General features: G+C 46.7%; 1 protein-coding gene and 1 non-coding gene across 2 annotated transcripts; both read right to left on the bottom strand.

The window, feature by feature from the left end:
- Positions 1-4,487: 4,487 nt before the first annotated feature.
- Positions 4,488-5,823, bottom strand: OOEP (oocyte expressed protein). The gene is made up of 3 exons (XM_039467781.2): positions 5,531-5,823; positions 5,145-5,324; positions 4,488-4,790 (listed from the first exon to the last, which is right to left on the bottom strand). Exons 1-3 carry the CDS (start codon positions 5,718-5,720, stop codon positions 4,711-4,713), a joined length of 450 nt encoding a protein of 149 aa, XP_039323715.1. The 5' UTR covers positions 5,721-5,823; the 3' UTR covers positions 4,488-4,710.
- A 13,569-nt stretch (positions 5,824-19,392) lies between these two features.
- Positions 19,393-19,493, bottom strand: LOC120363507 (small nucleolar RNA U13). Its single transcript, XR_005579051.1, has one exon. It is a non-coding gene; the product is annotated as a small nucleolar RNA U13 (small nucleolar RNA).
- Between the last annotated feature and the right edge of the window lie 1,262 nt (positions 19,494-20,755).

The following is a 20,755-nucleotide window of genomic DNA, read 5'->3' as shown; positions in this document are numbered from 1 at the left end:
CGAAAACGGAGAGAGCCGAGCTGCGCTCTCGGGCTGCACTGTTGCCGTTTTCAGGTCTTGGAGGTGTCACCGACTTTGCACGAAGGTCGTGGACACCAAGATGCAGGCATCGGCTACTCTTTCCTCAGTTACTATGGCAGCGAGTAGTCGCAGCAGAGAACACTTTGGCTTCCCTCGGGTCACAGCTCTGGTTGGGGCGCTGAGATGCAGTTTTGCGAATTAATCTAGGAGGATGCAAGCCAACAGCTGGGTGCTAGGATTAAACAACAACACGCAGTAATTCTATAATTAATTTTTTAATGTGTGTGTACACTTTTTTTTACCAACCAAGAATCACCGATAATTTTTATTTTATTTTGGAGACGAGTCTCAATCTGTCGCCTAGGCTGGAGTGCAGTGGCCCGATCTTGGCTCAGTGCAACTTCTGCCTCCCGGGTTCAAATGATTCTCCTGTCTCAGCTTCCCAAGTAGCTGGGACTAACAGGCCCATGCCACCACTCCCTGCTAATTTTCGTATTTTTAGTAGACACCCGGTTTCAACACGTTGGCCAGGCTGGCCTCAAGCTCATGACCTTGGGTGATCTACCCGCCTCAGCCTCCCGAAGTGCTGGGATTACAGGCGTGAGCCACCTTGCCCAGCCAAGCCAATCACTGATAATTTTTAAAAGTTCAAAGCTAACTTTAAATATCAGGGGAGTGTCTATCACAGACTCTTTTGTCACCACTAATTATTACTCCTGTTTAAAATAATCATGTATCGCCGGGCACGGTGGCTCAAGCCTGTAATCCCAGCACTTTGGGAGGCCGAGGCGGGTGGATCACAAGGTCAAGAGATCGAGACCATCCTGGTCAACATGGTGAAACCCCGTCTCTACTAAAAATACAAAAAAATTAGCTGGCCATGGTGGCGTGTGCCTGTAATCCCAGCTACTCAGGAGGCTGAGGCAGGAGAATTGCTTGAACCCAGGAGGCAGAGGTTGCGGTGAGCCGAGATCGCGCCATTGCACTCCAGCCTGGGTAACAAGAGCGAAACTCCGTCTCAAAATAAATAAATAAATAAATAATAAAATAATCATGTATCTTATAAGGGAATTACTATGTACAGCTGAATTTACAATAATTTATTAACTTTTAACTGGTAATTTTATTAAAATAGTTGACTACTTTTAGAAGAATCTTAGACCATTCTAAATTCAAAATCAACACAAAATCAGTTTCAAATGAGGTTACATCAAAGCAGAACTAAAACCTAATGGGTGTGTTGTCTACCTTACCAGAATGTCAGATTCTCTTTTGCAACCTGTTTTCACTGTCCTCACCCAAACTCACTGTTACCAATCTATTTTTATGTGTAACTTTTCTGCTTTTTCTAATATCTACCCCTGATTTTAACTATGTAGCTTTATAGAGTGTTTTAATATTTAAGAGGGCAAGTCTACTCTTTTTTGGGACAGTCTGGTTTTGTCTCCCAGGCTGGAGTGCAATAGTGAATCTCGACTCACTGCAACCTCTGCCTCCTGGGTTCAAGCAGTTCTCTTGCCTCAGCCTCTGAGCAGCTGGGATTACAGGCACCTGCCACCACACCCAGCTAGTTTGTTATTTTTAGTAGAGCCCAGGTTTCAATATGTTGGCCAGGCTAGTCTCGAACTCCTGATCTCAAGTGATCTGCCCGCCTCAGCCTCCCAAAGTACTGGCAACACAGGCCTGAGTAACCGCGTCCAGCCCTCACAACCTTTTCAATTCATCCAAAACACTTTTTTTTTCCTTTTCTTTCCTGCAGATGCAAAAGTCTTAAGAGTCAAAGGTTTCAAATATTGCCCAAATATAGTCACATTCTGGGGTACTGGGGTTAGGACTTCAATATATGTTAATGTGTACAAAGTATGGAAGGAGTTTAGGATCATCCCCTTTCCCCCCAATAACAAAATGTTAAATGGGCCAGGTGCAGTGGAAAGGGGATGACCCTAAACCTCAACCTGGGAGGTGGAGGTTTCAGTGAGCCAAGATTGTGCCATTTCATTCCAGCTGGGTGACAGAGCGAGACTGTCTTTTAAAAAACCCAAAATGTTCAATGGTTTTATAAAAATCCCACCAGCAGCCAGGTGCAGTGGCTCACACCTGTTTGATCCCAGCACTTTGGGAGGCTGAGGAGGGCGAAACACAAGGTCAGGAGATCCAGACCATCCTGTCCAACATGGTGAAACCTCATCCATACTAAAAATATAAAAATTAGCTGGGTGTCGTGACGTGTGCCTGTAATTCCAGCTACCTGGGAGGCTGAAGCATGAGAATCACTTGAAGCCAGGAGGCAAAGGTTGCAGTGAGCCGAGATCCTGCTACTGCACTCCAGCCTGGCGCCAGAGTGAGACTCCATCTCTAAATAAATCAACCAACCAACCAACCCACCAGGGTCAGGTGCAGTGGCTCACGCCTGTAATCCCAACACTTTGGGAAGCCAAGGCAGGAGGCTGAGGTAGGAGAATTACTTGAATCACGGAGGTAAAGGTTGTAGTGAGCCAAGATGACACTACTGCACTCCAGCCTGGGTGACAGAGTGAGACTCCATCTCAAAAATAAAGTAAAGAGTAAAAATCCCACCAGGAAAAACCCGAAAAAATATTCATCAAATTTCTATGGAAGAAAATTAGGAGCTCTTGAACTTAAAAGGGTGGGGACATGGGAGAACAGAAACATTAACTACATAAAAATCTATCCACTGCCAAAAAAAATTTAAGAGGGTGGAAAATATTGGTGATAATGGACCATTGTTAGAAAAGCTTATAGAGATAAAAACCCTTCACCAGTTGAAAGAAGATAGAGATGAATGAAGAAAAAGGTAAATGAAAAAAATTTTCAACATCACCACTATCAAAAAAGCACAATTAGACTTCTGAGTTTAAAACTCTTGCAAAAGGTTAGAACATTTTATTGCCAAGGAGTGAATTAATTCCATGAGTCAAACCAATCTTTTTTTTTTTTTTTTTTTGACACGGAGTTTCACTCTTGTTACCCAGGCTGGAGTGCAATGGCACCATCTCGGCTCACCGCAACCTCCGCCTCCTGGGTTCAGGCAATTCTCCTGCCTCAGCCTCCTGAGTAGCTGGGATTACAGGCATGTGCCACCATGCCCAGCTAATTTTTTGTATTTTTAGTAGAGACGGGGTTTCACCATGTTGACCAGGATGGTCTCGATCTCTTGACCTCGTGATCCACCCGCCTCGGCCTCCCAAAGTGCTGGGATTACAGGCTTGAGCCACCGCGCCCGGCGAGTCAAACCAATCTTTTTTTTTTTTTTTTTTTTTTTGAGGCAGAGTTTCGCTCGTTACCCAGGCTGGAGTGCAATGGCACGATCTAGGCTCATCGCAACCTCCGCCTCCTGGGTTCAGGCAATTCTCCTGCCTCAGCCTCCTAAACCAATCTTAATTGCACTTGAAGCCACAGAGCTTTTGGCACCGTTCACCCCAGAAATTTTGCTTCCAGAAAGCAGGGCAGCAAGGATAGGAGCTATTTTGCACAAATGTACGATGTTCTCAGTACAACACGTAATGGAAAAACCTGGCCCATGCTGGACATCTGTGCAGCCTCACCTTGCAGAAAAAGGGAGACAACTGGCTCCAAGGCAGGGCACCATCCACAAGCCAAGGTGCCCGGGATCCCTGCTCTTCCATGGTGGATTGCAATGCTAGGGTTAATGAATGCTGACTGCCCAGGCTTGCTCTTTGGAATCTCATCCTGTGGCCAAGGAAGGCCTCACGCTAAGAAAAGGCACAGCCGGTGCTCCTCAGGGGGTCAACTACCAGCTTCAAAGTGAGAAATTCAGATGAGCTGCTTTGGTAGTACTTGTGAGCTCACCAGAAATGCAAATTAGGCCGGGCGCGGTGGCTCAAGCCTGTAATCCCAGCACTTTGGGAGGCCGAGGCGGGTGGATCACGAGGTCGAGAGATCGAGACCATCCTGGTCAACAAGGTGAAACGCCGTCTCTACTAAAAATACAAAAAATTAGCTGGGCATAGTGGTGGGTGCCTGTAATCCCAGCTACTTAGGAGGCTGAGGCAGGAGAATTGCTTGAACCCAGGAGGCGGAGGTTGCGGTGAGCCGAGATCGCGCCATTGCACTCCAGCCTGGGTAACAAGAGCGAAACTCCGTCTCCAACAAAAAAAAAAAAAAAAAGGCAAATTAGAAACCCTACCCCAACAGTACCGAATCAGAATCTTCTCAAGGAGTTTAGAAGATTATGTCTTAACAAGCTCCCAAGGTAATTAATTTATTACAAGCTTTAAAGTTTGAGAACCAACGACGTAAAAACAAAACAGATTACCATTTGTGAGGCTATCTGCCCTCTTTGGCTGAGGGCCTGACTCTGACCATAAAATCATAAAAGGATTAGGTGTTTCGAAATGATGGGAATTCAGGAATAAACCCTACAAAACTACAATCTGCCAGCCTTCTACCCACCCTTCATATCAAAACATGAATGAGAGTCAATCTTTTATAAATTTGCTTTATTATAAGTGTACGAAGATCTTAATGTCACCGGGCAAAATAGCCATTTATTAGAATAGTTCAAATTCACTCTCACAACGAAATAAACCACATTCCATCAAGACACAGGAAAAACGAATGCAGGGATTTAGGAATGCTATACTTGCTTCTCTTCAACTTAAGCAGCAAAAGCTGCAAAGTTCTCAAGATACTCCTGACACTGTTGTCTTAAGCAACAGAATCCTGGGGAGTGTGGGGGTCTGATGCTTGGGCCTTCAAGTTCTTCTCAAGGTGTTTCATCTTCTCAGCTGGAAGAGAAACAGTTGATACTAACCATGGACAGGGAGAAGAGTTCGCTGTTTCAAACTTCTCAGTGATTGGGAGTTGGGGAGGAGAGGAGGATCTGGGGTGGAGGCTCAGAACCTGGGATCTGCGATAGTCAGCTGAGGCTGACTTGGGCAGTAATGGGCCTGAATGTATCAGCTCTCCACTGACTTTCCCGAAGTCCTACCCCGGGGATCCCCTCCCAACAAACTTCGTGCAGCTTCCTAAGGTGCGGAAACCAAGAAATTAAGAGGTTAAGGGAGGATGGAAGGAAGCCGAGCAAGACCAGTATGGTCACTCGTGGCTTCCTCCATGTGTAAGTTCTCAAAGACCCTCACCTCGGGCTCGATGTTCTCGGTGAAACCATGCCAGGCACAGGAGCATGCTCTTCACCCGATTCTGTACACGGGGCCGTCCAAAAATGGTGATTTCGACTAGGTTCCCAGAGTCCACTATGTCCACTGTCAACAGGGCCTGGCTCGTCCACTCCATTTCTGGAATTATGGCTCGGTCTGGACCTAAACAAGTAAGGAAAGACTATTTAGGGACCACACAGTCGCAGGTTATAAGCTGAATTTGAAGAGAATGTTGACCAGGGAAGGGAAGAGCTGGAAGGTGGTCACCACAGCAACACTCCTGGCTTGTGAATCTGGGAAAGAGGCTGTAGAGAGCTACTCTGCCGAGCCTCTCTCAGACTGAGAGACTGAGAGTCCGGGTCGCTCACCAAAGAGCGCGTCTGCCAGCCATGCCTCGAGGTAGAACACCAAAGGGTTTCTCAGTTCCTGCACCGGAAACCACCAGGGCCGGATGCGAATCTGTGGCGGCGGAAGTGGTAACCAACACAGCTGCTCCAGGGAGTGGGCCGGGCTCCGTTTGCCCCGCTGGGACTCGGCAGCACAAGCGTCATCGACCATACTGGGACCGGCAGCCGCGGAACGCGCTAGGGCGGCTTTCACGTGACCTCGTCCAGACCCAGCGGCAAGGCGCCGCTCTCTTTTACAGTATTCGACTCGCCCCGCCTTTTCCGGCGGCGTCTGGCACCGCTTCCGGGTGAGCTGACGCAATCGACGCCTGGGCCTAGCGGCGCTTCGGGCACTTCCGGCGCTGCCGCAATCGTCAGGACTGCCTTTTTGACCTAGAACTAGTATTCATTTGGGCTGCTGTTGGGTCTTCAACGGTCTCCTTCGACATCTCTGTAAGGTATATTTAGCCTAAAAGGCCTCTGCTCACCGTATAGCTGATTAACAGTGTGAGTTTGAATTGACGACCCTGTTGACTGGGAATCACCTTTGATGTCTAGGTTAAGGTTTCGACGTTGCCTTCTAAAGACAGGTAGATCAGACCCAGACAGGCTTGTTGAATGTGTTAGTTTTCTCTCTTCTGCCCCCTTGTTAATTTTCTGACTCTCTGGATGGTTACCGTTTTGAAATTATTCCAGGAAGTGTGTCATGTTTTAAGCAAAAACATTTGAGGTGGGCTTATAGAACATATAGCAAGTTACAGTTTTCCTTTATTTCCATTATCCTAGACGACCTAAGACAGCCAGTATCGATGCACATTTCTTCTCAATGTTTGTAATTTTAATTAAAAATTTGAATTATGAAAAGTTTCACACATCCCAAAGAATAATATAACACAGCCATGTACCCTCTCCCAGTTTAACAGATGTTGACATTTCCCCACATTTGCTTCACTTCTGTGTTCTTTAAAAGAGATATTACTCAAGTATCTTTCCTTTCCCTCTCTAGAGGACATCATCCTGAAGCTAGTGCATATCATCCCCATGCATGTCCTTACATGTTTTCTATTGTATTTCTAGAAATACTGTTTGGTAGTTGTTTCAGAATAGATAGTATCTGCCGAATATACTGTTTTGTTCTCACAATTAACTATGTGTTTGTTCTAAAAAATATTTTCTGGGGAGCGGGAAAAAAAAATTCTTTTGTTTCAAGATAGGTCTCACTCTGTTGCCTAGGCAGGAATGAAGTGGCACGATCTCGGTTTTCACTGCAGCCTGGACCTCCCAGGCCCAAGTGATCCTACCACCTCAGCCTCCTGAATAGCTGAGACTACAGGTGCCTGCTACCACACCCAACTATTTTCCATCTTTTTTTTTTTTTTTTTTTGAGAAGGAGTTTCACTCTTGTTACCCAGGCTGGAGTGCAATGGCACGATCTCGGCTCACCGCAACCTCCGCTTCCTGAGTTCAAGCAATTCTCTTGCCTCAGCCTCCTGAGTAGCTGGGATTACAGGCACGCACCACCATGCCCAGCTAACTTTTTGTATTTTTACTAGAGACAGGGTTTCACCATGTTGACCAGGATGGTCTCGATCTCTCGACCTCGTGATCCACCCGCCTCGGCCTCCCAAAATGCTGGGATTACAGGCTTGAGCCACCGCGCCCAGCTTCCATCTTTTTTTTTTTTGGTAGAGTCAGAGTCCCACTATGTTGCCAGGCCGGTTTTGAACTCCTACCCAAGCAGTCCTCTCGCTTTGGCATCCCAAAGGGCTGGGATTACAGGTGTGAGCCACCACAGCCAGAACAGAAGAAAAAACCTCAAAATAGTGGAAAGCATGTTGCAGATTCCACATGATCATCTTGGACTATGTGGAGGCTCTAGTTTTCTGCCCCTGAGCCCACCCTCTATCACCCTCAACGGTTTCTGAGAAAACTTGAGTATCAGATGTGTAGGGTATACTTTCAGGAAAACAAGATTTAGCTATGGCTCTGATGGAATAAACATTTAAAACCTTAACCTTTGCAATGGCATGCATGTTATGAAAAATAAAAAAAATAAAACCTTAACCTGGCAGGGCAAGGTGGCTTCTGCCTGTGATCCCAGCACTTTGGGAGGCCAAGGCAGGCAGATCACTTGAGGTCAGGAGTTGGAAACCAGCCTGGCCAACATGGTGAAAACTCATCTATACTAAAAATACAAAAATTAGCTGGGTGTAGGCTGGGCACGGTGACTCACGCCTGTCATCCCAGCACTTTGGGAGGCTGAGGCAGGCAGATCACCTGAGGTCAGGAGTTGGAGACCAGCCTGATAAACATGGAGAAACCTCATCTCTACCAAAAATACAAAAGTAGCCGGGCTTCTGCAAGGACAATATTAAAGAAAAAAGAAAGCAAAAAAAGAGATAGCCGGGCATGGTGGCGAATGCTTGTAATCTCATCTACCTAGGCTGAGGCAGGAGAATCACTTGAATCCGGGAGGTGGAGGTTGCTGTAAGCCAAGATTGTGCCATTGCACACCAGCCTGGACAGCAAGAGCAAAACTCCATCTAAAAAATAAGAAAAGGAAAAAAAAAATTACCCAGGCATGTGGTGAGGACCTATAATCCCAGCTACTTGAGAGGCTGAAGCAGAGAATTGCTTGACCCCCAGAGGCAGAGTTTGCAGTGAGCCAAGATGGCACTGATGGCAGCACTACACTCCAGCCTGGGCAACAGAGGGAGATTCCATCTCAAAAAACAAAAGACGAACAAACAAACAAACAAAAAATACTTAACCTAAGGAAGGCCAGGTATTGCGGCTTGCACCTGTAATTCCAGCACTTTAGGAGGTGGAGGCCAGCAGATCGCTTGAGCCAAGGGGTTTGAGGATGCAGTGAGCCATGATTACACCACTGCACTCCTGCTTGGGTGACAGAGCGAGACCCCAGCTCAAAAATAAGTCCAAAAAAATATAAGACCTTAATCTAATCATAAGATGCACTTCCATTGCTGTAGACAAAGAATATTTTACTTAGCATATATAGAATTTTAATAACTTCTTCAGGGGGACTGTGGTGATATGAGCCACACAGGAATAGGTTAATTAACTTCTCTCAAATTCCATTTTCTGGTGTGGATAAGATGGCACCCTGTTATCTTGTGGGGATCTTCTGCCATAAACCCCACATAAATCCCCAGCACACTGGATACCACAAAGCAGTTAGTCTAAAACACAACTCAGTCTCAGGGGTAACCCCACAGTGGCTAGTTCAGCCACTTCTTCCCCAACAAAGAAATGATCCGGTGGGATTGTTGCTTACCCCTGATGAGAGAACCTCCCTGCTCAGCGAGTGGCCAGAATCTGATTCACAAGTGATTTTGCACCTCTCAGCTTTGGGGAGACTAATGTGCCTTTGCACCAGAGCCTGCCCAAATGGGAGGGCTATTACACAAGAAAACCTTTTGGGAATTCTTCTGGTCACGTGGGCCTCCTTGGAAGCCTGGATACAAGTGGGCAGTTTTCCCGAGTGCATGGAAGCCCATACCAGAGACTGAGGTGGAGAGATGCACTGAGCCGGCCTTATCGGGTTAACAAAACACTTCTCCCACCATCTGGGTTAGCTTCTCGGGGTGCCAGGGATCCTGCAGTGGGCCTGACGCCAGCCCAAGATCAAAATGGGAACGCGGACACAGCAAATTGATGTTCCACAGAGCTCTTTAGGGCTAGAAGATTCTTTCTCTCTTTCTCTCTCTTTTTCGTTCCTTCTCTTTGTTTTCTTTTTTGAATCCAGGCTGGAGTACAATGGTGCAATCTCAGCTCACTGCTATCTCCCTCTCCTGGGTTCAAGTGATTCTCCTGCCTAGGCCTCCCAAGTAGCTGGGATTAGAGGCATGCACCACCATGCCTTGTGAATCTTGTATTTTTAGTAGGGGTGGAGTTTTACCATGTTGTCCAGGCTGGTCTTGAACTTCTGACTTCAGGGGATGCACTTACCTTGGCCTCCCAAAGTGCTGAGATTACAGGCTTGAGCCACCTCGTCTGGCTAAAAAAAATTTTTTTTTTCAGATGGAGTTTCACTCTTGGTTCACCAAACCCTACATCTCCCGGGTTCAAGCAATTCTCCTGCTTCAGCCTCCCGAGTAACTGGGATTAGAGGCATGTATCACCATGCCCGGCTAATTTTTTATGTTTTTAGTAGAGATGGGGTTTCTCCATGTTGGTCAGGCTGGTCTCAAACTCCCAACCTCATGTGATCCACCCGCCTCGGCCTGCCAAAGTGCTGGAATTACAGGCATTAGCCCCTGCACCTGGCCCCCCCCCCCAAAAAAAAATATATATATATATATATATTTGAGTTGGAGTTTTGCTCTTGTTACCCAGGCTGGAGTGCAATGGCACGATCTCGGCTCACTGCAACTTCCACCTCCTGGGTTCAGGCAATTCTCCTGCCTCAGCCTCCTGAGTAGCTGGGATTACAGGCATGCACCACCATGCCCAGCTAATTTTTTGTATTTTTTTTTTTTAGTAGAGATGGGGTTTCACCATGTTGACCAGGATGGTCTCGATCTCTTGACCTCGTGATCCATCTGCCTTGGCCTCCCAAAGTGCTGGAATTACAGGCTTGAGCCACCGCGCCTGGCCTCAAAAATATATTTTTAAAATATATATACATGCCTGTAATTCTATCACTTTGGGAGGCTGAGAATCACTTGAACTTAGGAGTTTGAGACTAGCCTGGGCAACATAGAGAGGCCTTGTCTCTATAAAAAATAAAATAATTAGCTGGTTGTGGTGACAGGCGCCTGTAGTTCGAGCTACTCAGGAGGCTGAGGGAGGATAGCCTGAGTGTACAAAGTCGAGGCTACAGTGAGCTATGATTGCACCATTGCACTCTAGTCTGGGTGACAGAGTGAGAACCCATCTCTTAAAAAATGAAATAAAGGCCGGGCGCGGTGGCTCAAGCCTGTAATCCCAGCACTTTGGGAGGCCAAGGTGGGTGGATCACGAGGTTGAGAGATCGAGACCATCCTGGTCAACATGGTGAAACCCCGTCTCTACTAAAAATACAAAAAAAAAATTAGCTGGGCGTGGTGGCACGTGCCCGTAATCCCAGCTACTCAGGAGGCTGAGGCAGGAGAATTGCCTGAACCCAGGAGGCGGAGGTTGCGGTGAGCCGAGATCGCGCCATTGCACTCCAGCCTGGGTAACAAGAGTGAAACTCCATCTCAAAAAAAAAAAAAAAGAAATAAAAATGATGTACAATTTTATGTATTTTTTTTTTTTTTTTTTTGAGACGGAGTTTCGCTCTTGTTACCCAGGCTGGAGTGCAATGGCGCGATCTCAGCTCACCGCAACCTCTGCCTCCTGGGTTCAGGCAATTCTCCTGCCTCAGCCTCCTGAGTAGCTGGGATTACGGGCACCCGCCACCACGCCCAGCTAGTTTTTTGTATTTTTAGTAGAGACGGGGTTTCACCATGTTGACCAGGATGGTCTCGATCTCTCGACCTCGTGATTCACCCGCCTCGGCCTCCCAAAGTGCTGGGATTACAGGCTTGAGCCACCGCGCCCGGCCTAATTTTATGTATTTTTTTAATGGAAGAAAGGGGCTCCATTAAAAGTACCTGGAGTCTATGACAGTCATACTGCCTAGCTGCCCTCATACAGTCATGTGGAACCCCGGGGGCTAATGCCAGAGGCCCAAGTATGACTAGGCCCTTTCCAGGACCCATTACCCAGTGTTTGCACAGCTCTCCACTTCTGTGGTGCAGAGCCAATAAGATCTACAGGACCAAAACTTGAAGCCAACCCCAATCCTACCAGCAACAAAAGATGATGGTTGCAGAGATGGTAAAGAAGGCTCAGATTCCAGGCCTGCCCCCAGCCCTGCCCCCAGCCCTGAAATTGTAGTCCAACACATACTTCTTTCACCTTACCTTCTCTGTATATTTTGCCTGTGTGATCATAGTCTGGAGTTTTTTGTTTTTGTTTTTTGACACGTGGTTTCACCATATTGTCCAGGCTGGTCTAGAACTCCTGTCCTCAAGCAGTCCTCCTGCCTTGGTCTCCAAAAGTGCTAGGATTACGACATGAGCCATGCCCAGACTAGTCTGGAGTTTTTACTGGAACTGTTAAAATATGTCTTCTCATCTTTGTTTTGATTTACTGATCTAGGAAGGGAGACTGATCTTGTACTTAACTCTTCTTTTTAAAAACCAGCTGTCCTTGCTGACATACTTGAGTGGCTTTATTCGTATTTAAGGTGAAGCTGAGCTTTGTGGCCATTTCTAGAATCCCCTCCAAGCTACCTCTTTACTGAGAGAACTAACCTTTTCCCAGCTAAGAGAAGAGCAAGTAAAAATCTGATTAGTGAGACTAGAGGGATGACTCAACCCTGTAATCCCAGCACAGTGGGAGGCTGAGGTGGGAGTGCCTGAGGCCAGGAGCTGTAGACCAGTCTGGGCAGCATAAGCAGACCCTGCCTCCACAAAAGAATTAAAAATTAACATGGCATGGTGTCTCATGCATTGTAGTCCCAACTATTCTGGGAGCTGCAGGCAGGAGGATCTGTTTAGTCCAGGAATATCAGTAATAATGAAACATTCCCTTTTTTCCTGGAGGATCTAAGTCACCTTATTGATTTTTTTATTTTTATTTTTGTTTGTTTTTCTAAGTCAGTTTGCTACAGAGAAACAGACTTAGTTTACAACTCAGTCACAGCTGTTTCAGACAATGTTTGTTTTTCTAAGTCAGTTTGCTACAGAGAAACAGACTTAGTTTACAACTCAGTCACAGCTGTTTCAGACAATGAGTTTCCAAATAAAACATTCCACATCTATCTCAATTAAGGCCCCTGGGTTCACCACAGTCAAGATCTGATACTGATTTTTATATATACAGCCCAAAGAAACATAACTTACTTATTTTATTTCTTTATTTATGACAGAGTCTCGCTTTGTCACCCAGGCTTGAGTGCAGTGGTGCAGTCTTGGCTCACTGCAACCTCTGCTTCCCGGGTTGAAGCAATTCTTCTGCCTCAGCCTCCTGAGTAACTGGGACTACAGGCACATTGCACCATGCCTGGCTAATTTTTTTTCTTTTTTTTTTTTTTTTTGAGACGGAGTTTCGCTCTTGTTACCCAGGCTGGAGTGCAATGGCGCCATCTCAGCTCACCGCAGCCTCCGCCTCCTGGGTTCAAGCAATTCTCCTGCCTCAGCCTCCTAAGTAGCTGGGACTACAGGCATGAGCCACCATGCCCAGCTAATTTTTGTATTTTTAGTAGAGACGGGGTTTCACCGAATTGGTCAGGCTGGTCTTGAACTCCCGACCTCAGGTGATCCACCTGCCTTGGCCTCCAAAGTGCTTGGATTACAGGCGTGAGCCACCGCGCCCGGCCTATAAAAGCTATTTTCAAAAAGTCCACAGCTAACATTATATACGATACTTAATGGTAAAAAGGATGAATTACTTCCCCTGAAAGATGAAGAAGGCAAAGATGCCTTTGACTTTTATTCAACATTGTACTGGAGGTTCTAGCCAGTGCAATCAGGCGAGAAATAGAAGGCATGCATACGCCAGGCGCGGTGGCTCAAGCCTGTAATCCCAGCACTTTGGGAGGCCGAGGCGGGTGGATCACGAGGTCGAGAGATCAAGACCATCCTGGTCAACATGGTGAAACGCCGTCTCTACTAAAAATACAAAAAATTAGCTGGGCATGGTGGCGCGTGCCTGTAATCCCAGCTACTTAGGAGGCTGAGGCAGGAGAATTGCCTGAGCCCAGGAGGCGGAGGTTGCGGTGAGCTGAGATCGCGCCATTGCACTCCAGCCTGGGTAACAAGAGCGAAACTCCGTCTCAAAAAAAAAAAAAAAAAAAAAAGAAGGCATGCATACTAAAGAATACCAACAACATGCTTTTCTATGTAGGAAATCTTAGAGAATCCACCAAAAAACAAACACAAATAGATTTAATGAGTTTGGTAAGGCTGTAGAATACAAAGTCAATATACACAAAATCTAAATACTTTTACGAATAAGTTTAGTAAGTGCACAACTTGAAAACTACAAAACATTGATGAAAGAAAGATACAAAGAAATGGAGAGTTATTTCATTCATGGACTAGAAGACTCAAGATGAACTCAGACCCTTACTTCACAACATACACAACAATTAAATTGAAAAAGAACTGCAGAGTTCAATGAAAGGGCTAAAACCAAAACTCTTGGCAGAAAACAGAAAAGTAAACCTTCATGCTCAAGCAAAAGTGATTTTAAAAATGGGTTGGAGTCCATCAAAATTCAAAACTTTGATAGTATTAAGAAATCAATGCCGGGCGCGGTGGCTCAAGCCTGTAATCCCAGCACTTTGGGAGGCCGAGGCGGGTGGATCACGAGGTCGAGAGTTCGAGACCATCCTGGTCGACATGGTGAAACCCCGTCTCTACTAAAAATACAAAAAATCAGCTGGGCATGGTGGCGTGTGCCTGTAATCCCAGCTACTCAGGAGGCTGAGGCAGGAGAATTGCCTGAACCCAGGAGGCGGAGGTTGCGGTGAGCCGAGATCACGCCATTGCACTCCAGCCTGGGTAACGAGAGCGAAACTCCGCCTCAAAAAAAAAAAAAAAAAAAAAAAAAAAAAAAAAAAAAAGAAATCAGCCACCAGGAATGGTGGTCCACGCCTGTAATCGCCGCACTTTGGGAGGCCAAGGTGGGTGGATGACCTGAAGTCAGGAGTTTGAGACCAGTGTGGACATGGTGAAACCCTGTCTTTTTTTTTTTAATTTATTTTTAATTTTTTTTTTTTTATTTTTTTTTTGAGACGGAGTTTCGCTCTTGTTACCCAGACTGGAGTGCAATGGTGCGATCTTGGCTCACTGCAACCTCCGCCTCCTGGGTTCAGGCAATTCTCCTGCCTCAGCCTCCTGAGTAGCTGGGATTACAGGCACGCACCACCATGCCCAGCTAATTTTTTGTATTTTTAGTAGAGACGGGGTTTCACCATATTGACCAGGATGGTCTTGATCTGTCGACCTCGTGATCCACCTGTGTCGGCCTCCCAAAGTGCTGGGTTTTGTGCCCGGCCGAAACCCTGTCTTTACTAAAAATACAGCAAAAAAAAAAATTAGCCAGGTGTGGTGGCGGGCACCTGAAATCCCAGCTGCTCAGGAGGCGGAGGCAGGAAAATTGCTTGAACCTGGGAGGTAGAGGTTGCAGTAATCTGAGATCACACCAGTGCACTCTAGCCTGGGCGACCAGAGCAAACCTCCATCTCAAAAACAAAATAGGCTGGGGGCAGTGGCTCATACCTAAAATCTGAGCACTTTGGCAGGCCAAGGCCAGTGGATCATTTGAGGTCAGGAGTTCGAGATCAGCCTGACCAACATGGTGAAACCCTGTCTCTACTAAAAATACAAAAAATCAGCTGGACATAGTGGCAGGCACCTGTAATCCCAGCTACTCTGGAGGCTGAGGCAGGAGAATCACTTGAACCCGGGAGGTGGAGGTTGCAGTGAACTGAGATCGTGCCATTGCACTCCAGCCTGGGCAACAAGAGTAAAACTGTCTCAGAAAACAAAAAAACAAAACCCACACACACATACAAATAAAAGCAGTCCTGGATTAATGTAAATATTCCTATTTATGTAATTATTTTTTTTTTGAGATGTAGTCTCACTCTGTCACCCAGGCTGGAATGAGTGCAGTGGCAGGCTCGGCTCACCGCAACCTCCACATCCTGGGTTCAAGTGATTCTCTTGCCTCAGCCTCCTGAGTAGCTGGGACTACAGGCCTGTGCCACGAAACCTGGCTAATTTTTTGTATTTTTAGTAGAGATGGGTTTCACCGTGATAGCCAGGATGGTCTCCATCTCCTGACCTCGTGATCCACCTGCCTCAGCCTCTCAAAGTGCTGGGATTACAGGTGTGAGCCACCGAACTGGGCCTGACAACAACGGAGTTAAAACTTCTTTTTTTTTTTTTTTTTTTTTTTTTTTTAATTTGAGACGGAGTTTCACTCTTGTTACCCAGGCTGGAGTGCAATGGCGCGATCTCGGCTCACTGCAACCTCCGCCTCCTGGGTTCAGGCAATTCTCCTGCCTCAGCCTCCTGAGTAGCTGGGATTATAGGCACGCGCCACCATGCCCAGCTAATTTTTGTATTTTTTAGTAGAGACGGGGTTTCACCATGTTGACCAGGATGGTCTCGATCTCTTGACCTCGTGATCCACCCGCCTCGGCCTCCCAAAGTGCTGGGATTACAGGCTTGAGCCACCGCGCCCGGCCTAAAACTTCTTTTAGTGAGGAAAAAAAATCCTATGCTCACCCTGCCCCAAAGTGAAATGAAAATACAAATTACAAACAGCGAAGAATGTAACAAAAATGTATATGTCTAACAATATGGGAAATGTTTATTATGTAAAATTTAAGGGGAAAAGTCAGAGTATAAAATTGAATATACAGTAGAATCTCAAAAGTTTGCCTAGAAGAAAACTGGGAAGGACTAAATTTATCTCCGGGTAATACTTTTATTTTTCCAAATGTATGCAGTGAACACACGTTAATTCTAAAATCATCTTAAAGCCAAAGTTACCTATCCTAATGCCAGGAACCATACGTAGCTTTTTTCTTGAAAAAGGGATGGCGGCTGTCGGCTCGAATCCCCTTTCTCCTGGGAAGTACACTCAGGGGTTCCTGAGAGGCAAAGCGGTGGACCAGAAAATGCTCAGCCTTGGCATCACCTCCACTGGGGTTTCCAAGTACTGGGATCCTCGGACTTCAGTTTCTTCATGGTGAGGTGGGGATATTCACATCCATCTCACACGAATTTTCTAAGAATTAAATGAGTCTGGCAGGTTGTAGGTGCTCAACATAAGATAGTGCCGCCCTCTCTAGTCCAGGTGGTAAGTGAAACCCCTAAGGAGCGGATTTTCCAAAATCAGGGCCCGCTGTTCGGAGAGCCAAGGGTGCGGTGCTTGCTGCCTCTATGTGGGAAAGTGGCTTCTTGCCTGGCAGAGTTGGAGGAATAAGTTCTCTGAGACTAGAGGGATCGTTCCTTCTCTCAGCTCTGCCAAACCCACGTTGGGTGTACTCCCTTAGGGAGCCTGCAGCGGTGCAAATGCGGAGGAAAGCCGCGACGCGAGCTGGAACCTGGGGCAGTGCCTCTGGCGCGTCGCCATCCAGGGGAGCTACATGGAGAGGGCAAGCCACTGAGCACCAGTGCAGACCCGGGAGCTTTGAGAGAGCTGGATGATTAGAAGAAACCGCCCGGCAGGCAGAGGAAAGGCCGGGGCTCCACTCCTGAGGTTGAGGATCCCCGTCGGAGGGAAGCTGCACCGAGGACCTGGGTCTATTGATTCAGCTTCAACCCCAGGAGCGGCAGAAGTCCCCGCCCTGCTTGGGAACTCCTTCAGGTTACACCTGAGGCGAAAATGCAAGCAGGTGGAAACTTTCCGTCTTCAGGTCAAAATTGAGCGTGAACTCTGCCTTTTAATCTTTTTATCCTCCCCCCACCCCCACGTCTGGTCGGTAGAAGTAGGTGATAAATGGACCTTTAAAGCCCCGCGGGCATATCCAATTTCTGCTTGGTTAGTAAATGCTTTTCTAAGTCCTATACCAAGATGGGCTCTAGGATAAGAGATTCCACCGCTTTTTGTTGCAAAAGGATTAGTGTCATAGATCCAAAAAAGCAACTCATTTTGCTCTATATTGTGAAAAATTTAAAACACAAAACTAAAAATATTAGTGTTACCTGGGATTACCGTTTTAGACATCTTTCCTCACCATGTGAGAAAATAGTATCAAAATGTTAAATCGGCTCGGTGCAGATCATTTGAGACCAGGAGTTAAGAGACCAGCCTGGTTGGCATGGTGAAACCCCATCTCTACGAAAAATGCAAAAGTTAAAGAAAAAAGGAGAAAATTTCTTGGTTTACATGAAGGTTCACTCTCAAGTGTTAGGATAATTTCTTTTTTCTTTTTTTTTTTTTTTTTTTTTTTAATTTTTTTGAGGCAGAGTCTCACTCCATCACCCAGGCTGGAGTGCAGTGGCACCATCTTTTTTTTTTTTTTGAGACGGAGTTTCGCTCTTGTTACCCAGGCTGGAGTGCAATGGCGCGATCTCGGCTCACCGCAACCTCCGCCTCCTGGGTTCAGGCAATTCTCCTGCCTCAGCCTCCTGAGTAGCTGGGATTACAGGCACGTGCCACCATGCCCAGCTAATTTTTTTGTGTTTTTAGTAGAGACGGGGTTTCACCATGTTGACCAGGATGGTCTCGATCTCTTGACCTCGTGATCCACCCGCCTCGGCCTCCCAAAGTGCTGGGATTACAGGCTTGAGCCACCGCGCCCGGCGCAAGTGGCACCATCTTAGCTCAGTGCAACCTCTGCCTCCCAGGTTCAAGTGATTCTCCTGCCTCAGCCTCCCAAGTAGCTGGAACTACAGTATTTTGTATTTTTTTTTTTAATTTTTTTTTTTTTTTAAAGATGGGGTTTCACCATGATGGCCAGGCTGGTCTTGAACTCTGACCTCAGGTGATCCACCCACCTCAGCTTCCCAAAGTGCTGGGATTACAGGCGTGAGCCACCGCACCTGGCCCAATATTTTGTTTTTTTTTTTTTTTGAGACGGAGTTTCGCTCTTGTTGCCCAGGCTGGAGTGCAATGGCGCGATCTCGGCTCACCGCAACCTCTGCCTCCTGGGTTCAGGCAACTCTCCTGCCTCAGCCTCCTGAGTAGCTGGGATTACAGGCATGCGCCACCATGCCCAGCTAATTTTTTGCACCTTTAGTAGAGACGGAGTTTCACAATATTGACCAGGATGGTCTCGATCTCTTGACCTCGTGATCCACCCGCCTCGGCCTCCCAAAGTGCTGGGATTACAGGCTTGAGCCACCGCGCCCGGCATATTTTGTATTTTTAATAAAGACGAGGTTTCACTACGTTAACCAGGATGGTCTCGCTCTCCTGACCTTGTGATCCGCCTGCCTTGGCCTCCCAAAGTGCTGGAATTACAGGCATGAGCCACCACTCCTGGCCTGGTGTCCACTGTGTTTGATGGATGACTGAAATGATTTTTTTTTTTTTTTGAGACAGGGTGTCTGCTTTGTTGCCCAGACGGGAGCGAAGGCACCATTTCGGCATTTTGGCTCAAGGTACCTCAACCTTCCTGACTCAAATGATTCTCCCACCTCAGCCTCCTGAGTATCTGGGACTAAGCGTACACCACCACACCTGGCTAATTAAAAAAAATTTTTTTGTAGAGACAGGGTCTCACTATGTTACCCAGACTAGTATCGAACTTCTGGGCTCAAGAGATCTTCCACCTACGCCTCCTAAATTGTTGAGGTATGAGCCACCCCTCCTGGCCTAAACTGAAATTTGTTCAGATAACTCAAAGACTAATCAAAGCAGTGTACTCGCAGCCAGTTTGAACCCCTGGAGTAGTATGCCCAGCCACAGAGCCAGACTGCAATGATGGTGATGCATTAGGAATCTATTCAGTTTATTTCCTTAGCTCTAAAACTATGGCAGGCCAGGCACTGTGGCTTATGCCTGTAATCCCTAACTGTGGGAGGCCAAGGCAGGAATTGGAGACCAGCCGGGCAACATAGGGAGATCTTGTCTTTACTAAAACATTAGCCTGGCATGGTGGCCAACACCTGTAGTCCCAACTATTCAAAGGGTTGTGGCCAGAGTATCGATTGAGTCCAACAGATCAAAGCTGCAGTGAGCAGTGATCGCACCACTGTACTCCAGCCTCGGCGACAGAGGTTGAAAACAAAACAAAATAAAACAAAAAAAAACCTACAGCAAACATTCAGAAGACTGTGTAGACCAATGAATGTCTCTCGTGCCAGTGATTTTTTTTCTCTTTATTTTCACATCAGGCAGGAAGTGTGCCCATTTCATAACAAGGTTTGAGGGAGGTACATTTGACACAAGAGCATGAAAACCCAATCACACTTATGACCTACAAAAGGATCGAGTCAGTGATCTTTGATCTTTTTTTTTTTTTTTTTTTTTTTTGAGACTGAGTTTCACTCTTGTTTCCCAGGCTTGAGTGCAATGGCGCGATCTCGGCTCACCGCAACCTCCCTCTCCTGGGTTCAAGCAATTCTACTGCCTCAGCCTTCCGAGTAGCTGGGACTACAGGCGTGCGCCACCATGCCCAGCTAATTTTTGTAGTTTTAGTAGAGATGGAGTTTCACCATGTTGACCAGGATGGTCTCGATCTGTTGACCTCGTGATCCACTCGTCTCGGCCTCCCAAAGTGCTGAGATTACAGGCGTGAGCCACCGCGCCCGGTTCGAGTCAGTGATCTTTAAGCTGTGGCCATTAAATACATTTTGTGAGCCGAGTGTGGCTCAGGCCTGTAATCCCAGCACTATGGGATCTGGAAATGGGAGGATCACTTGAGTCCAGGAGTTTGAGACCAGCCTTGGCAGTATACTGGGACTCTGTCTCTATTAATTTTTTAAAAAAATTTTGTGGCTTACAACCATTTAAGAAACTAAAATAAGCTTAAATGTATCAAAATGCTGCTTACATATTAAGGATAAATGCTGCTTTGTCAATGTGTTCTTTCAAGATTTTTATGTATGGATTGGGTCACTTTGTAATAGTGACTAAATTTTATGGGTCACAGTTAAAAACATTTCCCGTGCAGTGGCTGGAGTCTGTAATCCCAGCACTTTGGGAAGCGGAGGCAGGAAGATCACTTGAAGCCAGAAGCCAGGAATTCAAAACCGGCCTGAGCAACACAGCGACACCACATCTCTATTTAAAAAGGGGAATAAAAAAAGGTTTCCAAGGCACTGAGATGCCAGGAACCTGAGGTGGGTGTTCAGTAGGGGCAGGAGCAAAGTGGGAGTTTGGGAGAAATTCCACGCCCAGGAAAGAATACACCAGGACGCGGTGGCTCACGTGTGTAATCTCAGCACGTTGGCAGGCTGAGGCGGGTGGATCACCTGAGGTTAGGAGTTCAAAACCAGCCTGGCCAACATGGTGAAACCCTGTCTCTACAAAAATACAAAAATTAGCCAGGCATGGTGGCGCGTGCCTGTAATCCCAGCTACTCAGGAGGCTGAGGCAGGAGAATTCCCTGAACCCGGGAGGCGGAGGTTTTGGTGAGCCGAGATCGCGCCATTGCACTCCGGCCTGGGTAACAAGAGCGAAACTCCATCTCAAAAAAACAACAACAAAAAAAAACCATCATCGCGCGTTGACTACTTCAAGGCACACTCC

Source organism: Saimiri boliviensis, chromosome 4 (genome assembly GCF_048565385.1).
Source record: "Saimiri boliviensis isolate mSaiBol1 chromosome 4, mSaiBol1.pri, whole genome shotgun sequence".
In the NCBI taxonomy this organism is placed as follows: domain Eukaryota; kingdom Metazoa; phylum Chordata; class Mammalia; order Primates; family Cebidae; genus Saimiri; species Saimiri boliviensis.
This window is presented reverse-complemented; position numbering and strand designations above follow the sequence as displayed.